This window comes from Primulina huaijiensis, chromosome 15 (assembly GCF_012295235.1).
Source record: "Primulina huaijiensis isolate GDHJ02 chromosome 15, ASM1229523v2, whole genome shotgun sequence".
NCBI lineage: Eukaryota > Viridiplantae > Streptophyta > Magnoliopsida > Lamiales > Gesneriaceae > Primulina > Primulina huaijiensis.
This window is the reverse complement of record NC_133320.1, coordinates 7,414,284-7,424,144: the sequence shown is the minus strand read 5'-3', so window position 1 is coordinate 7,424,144 and position 9,861 is coordinate 7,414,284. Positions and strand designations below refer to the sequence as shown.

Sequence of the window (9,861 nt, the reverse complement as noted above, 5' to 3'; positions counted from 1 at the left end):
AGACTATCTAATCTGACAGTCAAGTCTGATTTGCTAGACCGTATCCGCCAAGGACAGTCTTCAGATGAACAGTTACAGAAGTGGAGACTGAAAGATGAAGCCAAGGGCAATGTGCTCTACTCAGTGTCAGACGGTATTGTGAGATACAGGGGAAGAATGTCGGTGCCTAACGTAGATTCGATTAGAGAAGATATATTATCAGAGGCACATGCATCTCCGTATTCAATCCACCCAGGAGGTACCAAGATGTACAAAGACCTGCAGATTTTGTATTGGTGGCCAGGGATGAAGAGAGACATCCGCAGATTCGTGTCTGAATGCCTCACTTGTCAGCAGGTGAAGGCAGAGCACCAGAGGCCAGCAGGAATGCTTAAGCCACTCCCTATCCCCGAGTGGAAATGGGAGAATATTATCATGGACTTCATTGTCGGTTTGCCGAAGTCAGTCAGGGGTTTTAATGCCATTTGGGTCATAGTGGATCGACTCACTAAGTCAGCGCACTTCTTTCCAGTGAAGACGACTTTCTCCATGACGCAATATGCGGAGCTTTATATCAGGAAGACCGTTCGATTGCATGGGATCCCAGTTTCCATTGTGTCCGACAGGGACCCAAGATTTACGTCGTCCTTCTGGAAGAGTTTGCACGCGGCCATGGGGACGAAACTGCAATTCAGTACAGTTTTTCACCCGGAGACAGATGGCTAGTCGGAGCGAGTAATTCAGATTTTGGAGGATCTATTGCGAGCATGTATGATCGATTTCCAAGGGACTTGGGAAGCTAAGTTACCTCTAGTGGAGTTTACATACAACAACAGTTACCAAGCATCTATAGGTATGGCTCCCTATGAGGCATTGTATGGACGGAAGTGTGGATCGCCGATTCATTGGGATGAAGTCGGGGAGAGAGCAGAACTTGGGCCAGAGATAGTTCAGCAGACTGCAGATGTGGTGTTCAAGATCCGAGATAGGATGAAGACCGCCCAGAAGAGCTATGCTGACAAAAGGAGGAGAGATATCGAGTTTGCCGTGGGTGATCACGTTTTTATAAAGATAGCACCTATGAAAGGTGTTATGAGATTTGGGAAAAGAGGCAAGCTGACTCCGAGGTTTATTGGACCGTTCGAGATTCTTGACAGAGTTGGGATGCTAGCGTATCGTATTGCCCTTCCGCCGAATTTGGTCGGGGTACACAACGTGTTCCACGTTGCGTTGCTGAGAAAGTACCTAGCGAATCCTTCGCATGTTCTGAGTTATGAGCCATTGCAGTTGGCTCCAAACCTATCTTACGAGGAGAGACATATCCAAATCCTAGACAGACAGGAGCGTAGACTTCGGAACAAGACGACTAAGCTGGTCAAAGTCCGGTGGCTTAATCAATCAGTGGAAGAGGCCACTTGGGAGTCCAAAGCAGATATGTGGAGTCGCTATCCAGAGTTGTTTGGTAAGACTTAATTTCGAGGACGAATTTTTTATAAGTGGGGGAGGAACTGTAGTGCCCAAAATCAGTACACGTAAATTCCATGCATTTATTTAATGGTTAAATCATTATTTAAATTTAAAAGTTATTTTTAATGATGCATTATTTATTTAAATTGGATTATGTTATGTGATGCACCTTAAAATATTTTTTGAGTTTCATGTTTCAGGCGATTATTCGAGGCGGAACCGAGGAAAAGACCGGTGACGATTTTTGGAAATTTAAAATACGGTACTTTATTTTAAGTTGAGAATGGGGCGTTTTAAATAATTTATTTAATTTCAGCATTTTAAAGCCTAATTATTTATTTGGTGATTTAGGAATTAAAAACCTTTAAAATTTATCCATGTTGTGTTTTAAATTTTAATTTGGGATGTCTAGTAAATTATTGGGGGTTAATATTTCAATTAGTATTTTAATTAACACTTAATTAGTCAATTAAGCACTAATTTACCCCTAATTACCTACACAACTCACACACACACACACTCACACGACACAAACACACACACACATATTTTCAATTTAGCTTCATTATTTTGAAGAGCAAAAACTAGGGTTTCTACTCCTAGAAGCAGTTGCCCCACTTCCCCATTAAATTCCCAGCAATTTTTCGTTTGTTTTCTTCAAAGATTTTAGCGGCACGTCGTCCCGGATCAATCCTCGCGCCATCTCCGCTTCGGTATCGTCGCTACTGTATTTTTAAATATCAAAAGACACGTATAATCTGTTTTTCCTGCGTCGATCATGTCATAGTATGCATTGCGTTGTATTTTGTATGAAAACCATGTGAATGTTGTGTAGAAGTTTGAGCAATCATGTTTAGATTACTTTTGAAATCATTTTTGGATCTAAAATCACGTTTTTGCTGTCTTTTTAAATACTGCGATTTTTCGATCGCGATTTTGAGAAAACGTTCAACACAAAAATCGTAAACTTTTTGATACCTTCGATTTGATATAAAATTCGAGAATTTTGGATAAAAATTGAGTGAGTTATGGTGTTTTTTGTGGGACTGCTTAAACTGCGTTTTTCAGAAAATTATGTATTGATGTGTTCTTGAAGTTTCTTTGTTGCAGGCTTCGTTGGAAACTGTCGGGTGATCGCTGTTGTGTCTAAGTGTATAGCATAGGATATTGGGTTGATTTTTGGTGCTTCGTTTTGTGTAAATACTCTTGGTAGCATTGCAAGTCGTAGGAAAACATTTTGTGTCAAAAAATTCGAAATCTTGGGTCTTGTTGCGTTGTATGAATTGTGTTGTTGTTTCGGAAACGTTTGGGATGTTTTGTGGAGATGAGTCAGTGCCATAGTATCCTAGGATGGGTCTCGAGGCGTTGTTCATTGTCTGTGTATTTGAATTTGGGGAGAATAAGTTTCTAAGTCGCGGAGTCCAGAAAACTCGGCGCCCGAGCGGTAATTTCTTACCGCCCGAGCGCCACTCATTCTGTCCGAGAGTGCAGCTTCTGAAAATTCGACGCCCGAGCGGTAACATTTTACCGCCCGAGCGCCACTCCTTCTGTCCGAATACTTGGTTTCCCCTTCCTTTCAAATTCAAATAGTGAGTTCATGTCTTTTATTGTTGGGAAATGTTCACACAGCACTTTAAGTATTGTTCGGGGTTCGATGTCATGGTTAGTATAATTAAATGAGGTCAAGTTTCGAATGAACTAGAATGTCCTAAGCTACTTCTTCACTTTGGTGGTGAGCTTGAGTACCTAAGTCTAAGTTATGCAAGTTAAGTATCTTAAAATCATGTTAGTCTGTGCAGCAGCGGCCCCAAAGCGAGCCCTAACGAATCTCTCAACGCCAAGTAAGTATGTTCGACGTGCAAAGAAAATATTTTCAAGTTTTGAGGATGCTAAATGTCTTGTGACCAATTTATGTATGGGGTTTGGAAAGCGTTAAAGCATGCACGAGAACCAACCCACCCCGTTAAATTATGAACGGGTTTTGATCAGGATTGGGAAGCGTTAAATCATGAACGGGGACCAATCCATCCGTTCAAGCATGAACGGGGATCTCATGTATGTGACAATGGATTCGTCCCTGTCAGCTCAGTACTGTGGTTTAGTCTGATCAGGCGATTATGTTATGGGTCACTTGCTTTGGAACATGCCTCTACGCAAAATGATATCATGTATGTACGATCCAAGCATGTTATGAAAAGTTTTACGCTGATTGGCACGTCAATCTATGTATGTATGAATGTTCAAGCGTTGCAATCATATCCAAGTTTTTAAGTATGTACGTCTATTTTGAAGATGCATGTGGTTTTATTATGTAGTATTCGTTACTTTTCAGTTTATACGTGTTGAGTCTTTAGACTCACTAGACTTGATAGGTGCAGGCGAGGATGTTTATGAGGAGGCTGGAGGTGGGGACCAAGGAGCAGGCTTGGACTGAGCGGGAGGCTAGACCCGAGGACCGCCCAAGTGTTTAAGTTTTTATGAAATGTCAAATACTCTGATTTCACGCTACTGGATATGAAATTTCAAACAAATATTTTGTCAAGCATTATTTTTTTAGATCTTTTGTCCACTGTTGAGACGTACAGTTTATTTTATCGTATTTTGAAGGTTCACAAGTTATTTAAGAAAATTTTTAATTCTTCCGCAAATTTTAAGTAGTAAAAAGTACGGTACGTTACAGATGGTTTAATAAACCGTCGCAAAAATTAGGGACGGTTTGCCATAAAGTCCGTCGCTAATTTTAACGACGGTTTTTTTCATGATTTCCGTCGCTAATATTTTCGGTAAAATAAAAAAAATTACTTTTAATAATTTAATAAATCTAAAAAAACTTACAATTTGACTATGCTAACAATATTCACGAAGTTAACTAACACTTAAAAATTTACCAAAAATTAAAGGGAAAAATTTTATCCTAAATCGAAACTAAAATCGTGTAAGAGAGAAAAATTTTAAGTATTGTGAAGTGATAAAATCGTGTAAGAGAGAAAAAATTTAAGTGTTGTGAAGTGGTGTGGAAGAAAATAGACCGAAAGTGCGGATATTTATAGACAATTTGCGATGATTTTTGCTTAAACCGTCACTAATAGCGACAGTAATTGAAAAACTGTCGCATATTTTAAATTTGCGATGGTTTTGTTTACAACCGTCGCTAAATTCTATATAGCGACGGATTATACACCGTCGCTAATTTAAAACATGCGACAGTTTTACTTAAATCCGTCGCTTTATATAGCGACGGATTATACACCGTCGCTAAACGGTTTTAAACAAAACCTAAAACCGTTTTTAAAAAGCATTCGACAATGGTTTGCTCAATGAAACCGTTAGTCAAACACAACATATTAAAAGTGGAAAACTAAGACGAAACTTAGGGAACTTGCGCAACGGCTGGAAAAAATGTGAGTAATTGTAATTGAACCTAATGAAATATAATATATTTTTTATATAAAATGTTGAAAGTTGAAATGTAAAAAAAAAAATTTTATTGAAGAAATGTAATAAATTTTTTATTAAGATAATGAAATATTTGATAGAGTTTTTATAAATTCAATTGTGCAAGTTTTTTTTAAAAAAATATTTTTTTATTCTTTAAATGTTTTTTAAAAAAATTATTTTTTTTTAAAAAAAATAAAAAGTCTAACCGGACGCGTAACCAACGGTTAACCAGGCCTGAACCGGACAGTAGGTTTTGTGCCAGACCGTACTCGACCACGGACATGTCGATTAAGGATCGAGAATTTTCCGACCTGCACCCGTCGGATCCAACCCAGATAAAACTGGCCCCGCGGCCAGGTTAATTTGTGCAAGAGCGTCGTGTAGCGCCGAATGATAATATACTTGAAACTGCGTGAGGTTTGCCGTTTCAACCACATCAAAGTAATCGCCATATTATTGCATATTTTATTTTATATGTGATTTGATGGGTGGAATAATACTTTGTTAAAACAAACAATTTGTTGACCTTATTCGGTAAATTTAATTATTTGCTCTTGCTATTTATTTATGCATAATTGTATGATTAACTAGTTGATTATCTTACTATTGTGCATTAAGTGGCGTATATGATGAGATATAGTCTAGCTATAACTTAGCTGGTATATTAAACAACACAAAATAATTTTGTATTATTTTTATGATGATGAAAGTCGCAATTGCTATAATTTGATTAATATTGGATAAATCTCGAGCTAAACTTGTAATGTTTTTTTTTTTGTTTTAACGCGAAGAGAATATTGAACAATATTTTTGCCATAAAATAAACAAAATAAAATAAACAAAAATTCACGTGAAACAGTTTCATGAGTCAATTTTGTGATATAAATATTTTATTTGAGTCAACCGTGAAAAAGTATTACATTTTACGTAATAGGTATTATCCTTTAACGCAAATGTTAATAGGGTTGACATGTCTTACGGATAAAGCTCTGTAAAACTGTTTACAAAATATTTGCTCGGAAAAGAATTCATGGTCCCAAATTTATATTTAGTTTATGTTTTCAATTAATTATTTGTATATTAATATGATCAATTCCAAACACCTCAATTAGAGTGTCATGTAAATTAAAATTCAATGCTGAATATTTTTTCTGAACTAAATTCTTCTATCTCAACTTAAAAATCTGATAAAATCACGAGTTGAAATTGGAAGAAATTAAATAATAATAAAAAATAAAAAAAAATAAATGTGAAGTCAATGATCGTGGATAGTACGCATTGGATAAGATTCGGCAGTACAATTATTGAACGATTCTTAGATATTATCGAAATTCATTTTTAGAAAACGTAAAATATAATTCGGTCAACTTTAGATAAAAATCAAATTCACATAAAAATTATCAATAATGGTCTTCATTAAAAATTTGCACGCAAATAGCGATCGTTTTATCCTAAAATTTGTGCTACATTCAATAAAATAAAGATCAAGTCTCACGTACGTACAACAATCTTATGAATTTATATATATGATGTATCTACAGTGAAAAATAATGTATTTGACGTAAAATATAATGTTTTTTTATTCAAATCAACATATATTACACAATATATTTTTGATATAAAAAATAATGCATTTAACTCAAATCATCATATATTATACAATATTTATCACAATGTAACTAAAAATAATAATATTTTGGAAATAAAAATAATAATTTTTATGAGCCAAATACATTTCAGTCAAATCAATATACATTACAAGATATTTCTCTATAACATAAATAAAAAATGATATTTTTCTGACGAAAATGATATTTTTCATAAATCGGTTCGAATTGGGTCATATATTAATATCACAAAATTGAATCGTAAGATTATCTCACAAAATTTTTTAGTGTAAGAAATAATATTTGAAATTTTAGTACTTCCACTTTAATAAATATTTATTTTAAATTAAAGGTGCATTTATTATTTCACAATTAATTATATTTTATTAGGTTATTGCTAGGTTATTACTATGAAGCAATACTTATCTCTGCTAATATAAAAATTGAGAACATAATTTTCAATTTATTGTATTGTATATTTCAAAATATCTGAGTTCCAGCATTTTTATTACAAAATTAGTCTCTTGTAAGACAGTCTCACGAATCTTTATCTGTGAGAAATGTCAGTCCTACCGATATTCACAATAAAAAGTAATATTCTTAGCATAAAAAGTAATATTTTTTTATAGATGACCCCAAATAAAAGATCTGTCTCACAATATATATATATATATATATATGGTTTAAATATATATATACTAACTAAACACCTACACAAATGAGATTTTATGGTGCAATTAATAATCATTTATGTTATTTTGTTTTGTAGTTGAGATATAAATCTTATCAGAGTCCCCAACTGTGATTGGCATACTTGAATTCATAATTATGTAATTCGTGAATTATAATTTGAGACCATATTTTATCTTGAATTAAAAAAAAAAAAGGAAAAACAATATCAAGACTAAGTCGTGAAATATTTAATTTTTTTATTTCCAAAATAATTTAATTATTGTACTATCCCAAATTTTATTGTACTAACCACAAGAAACGAAACACATCTGTCTCTATATATAAGAAATATGAGCCTCACAAATCTCACAGCTTACAAGTCACGCGGCAGCCATGAACGACGGTGACCATATGCACGGTATGGCTCCGCCGACCAGCGGCGGCTCTTCTAACGACAGCATGTCAACGATGAACCCCAGCCACATGTTGATGCACATGACCTTCTTCTGGGGTAAGAACGCTGAGATCCTATTCGACGGCTGGCCCGGCTACGATCGGCTTGGCATGTATATTCTCGCCCTGGTAGTTGTCTTTCTGTTCGCCCTTTTCGTGGAGTGGCTGTCTCATTGTAGTATCCTCCGAGAAACATCGGGCCGCGGCGGGGCTGCGGCGGGGTTGGTGCAGACTGCCGTGCACGCGTTGAGGATTGGCTTGGCTTATCTTGTCATGCTTGCCGTTATGTCTTTCAACGCCGGAGTTTTCCTGGTTGCTGTTGCCGGGCACACCTTGGGCTTTTTCTTGTTCGGGAGTACGGCTTTTAGGAAGCTGCCCGAGGATGGAGAAAAGACGGCGGGCCGTCCTCCCATTTGTTGATTCTGGATGGTGGTTTGTATTTTGTAAGGGGATTTGCTCTCACGTTCAATGAAAGTTGTAGCAAAGTGTGTGAATGAAATGTTTAATTTATTAACATACCTTTCCCATGTTTCTCCTGAAAAGATTGAATATTTGGAAATGATTCTTTTTTCTTTGACCAAATTTGGACCATGAAAATATTGTAGAGAAAATCAATCACATGTGTAATATGTTCTACTTTGGAAGATTGGAGTTAGAATGAGGTTTGTTTGGAACTTTGTGATGATGATAGTTCTGAAATATAGTTTCAGATCGTTCCTCTGTGTGTATCGCAGGGGTAGTACCGATCATGTCAATATCTCGACATATGCTTGATATTAAACTTGACGGCGACCGACAAAATATGAGTGATTAGGTTAGGAAGATAAGCTCGTTGGATATATCTTTCTCATGGTGGAATGTTTAATTTGAAAGGGTTGGAAGCTAAAACTCATCGGTATACGCACATGCTTGAGCCGTGAATTATTATTACCTTCAATCAATGGAATGTTGGCTAGACGGCTATAATATTCGATGAACTTTGGAGCTACAATTGTGGCTTGTGATGTACGATTTTAGTGAAATATTCTTTGTAACAAATTTATGTTGAGTAATGACTCAATTTAATTATTCGAACTCATTATTGGGATCGAATTACTTATAAAAACCCAACCCTGCGATACACTCCAAAAAATTTATAAATAAGTAAAGATTCTCATTATTCAAAGTATACTAACATTATTTTATGCTTAAGCTCTCTACCATTTAGAGAACATCTTTAAATTATTCTCTGAATTGAACGTCGGAGTGTCTATGTTGGACAACCCCAGACTCCTCTGATTTTTGTTCATGACGTAGGTGGTGACTCACAAAATTTGCTCTCTACCGGCTACTTGAGGTCGTTTACAAACTCGCTAGATTACTTGGGTCCGTCTACGAGCTAACAGAGTAGTCCGGATGATGGAGAAAAAAGCAGTGAGTGGAGCAAACACTCCTCCAATTAATTTCAAGAGGAAGACAACCCATAAGGAAGACGAGGCCCATAGCCACGCACATTATATTGCGCCTCTTCGCAAATAGTTAAGTCCATACCTTATGTTCCTATCCATGGGTCTCGTGGGATTAATGATGAAGAGAGGCCTTTGGCCATCCTACCTGCCAGGCGCAGCCCAGTTACTGAGGCCATCTTAGTTGCTTCACTGTCGACTGAAATAAAGATCACCAACCTCCCATCATATGAAGGAACACACGATCCACAAGATCACCTAGACAGATTTTATGCGAAGGCAGACTTATACGACATAAGCAACACTGTTTATTTCAAAAAATTTCGAACCATTCTGTCGAGACGTGCACTTTCATGGTTCAAAAAATTGCCTCATGGAACCCTTGGAAGCTTGGAGTAGTTCACGCGACTTTTTCTCCATCAGTTTTCGATCAACAAAAAATACCCAAAGAAAAATGCCTACTTATTTACAATAGTTCAGAAAAAAGAGGAAAGTCTCAGAGACTGCGTACAAAAGTTTACACAAGCAGCCCATGAAGTTCCACATGTAAACCATGATTTGCTGGCATGGATAATGCAACATAACCTTCCCCATAGGAAATTCAAAGAGTCGATAGCCGGGAAGCCATCAAGCACCTTGGAAGAGTTACTAGAAAGAGTAGAAAAATACATGTGCATAAAGGAATCTATCGAGCCACGATACTTTGGGAATATAAAGGGAAAAAGAGTAACCGGAAAAGAGAAAGAAAGTTTAGAAACGAACAGCTTAGAGCCCTCAGCTCTAGTTCACTCCTCTGTATG

General features: G+C 36.3%; 1 protein-coding gene across 1 annotated transcript; it reads left to right on the top strand.

Annotated features, from left to right (window-relative positions):
- The first annotated feature begins 7,505 nt into the window (after positions 1-7,505).
- LOC140958182 (copper transporter 6-like) lies at positions 7,506-8,132 on the top strand. Its single transcript, XM_073415542.1, has one exon. The coding sequence runs from the start codon at positions 7,557-7,559 to the stop codon at positions 8,034-8,036; it is 480 nt and encodes a 159-aa protein (XP_073271643.1). The 5' UTR covers positions 7,506-7,556; the 3' UTR covers positions 8,037-8,132.
- The last annotated feature ends 1,729 nt before the right edge of the window (positions 8,133-9,861 follow it).

Bases quoted from the DNA above. Each gene is read 5' to 3' on its own strand.
- LOC140958182 (XM_073415542.1), top strand. From the start codon at position 7,557: ATGAACGACGGTGACCATATGCACGGTATGGCTCCGCCGACCAGCGGC.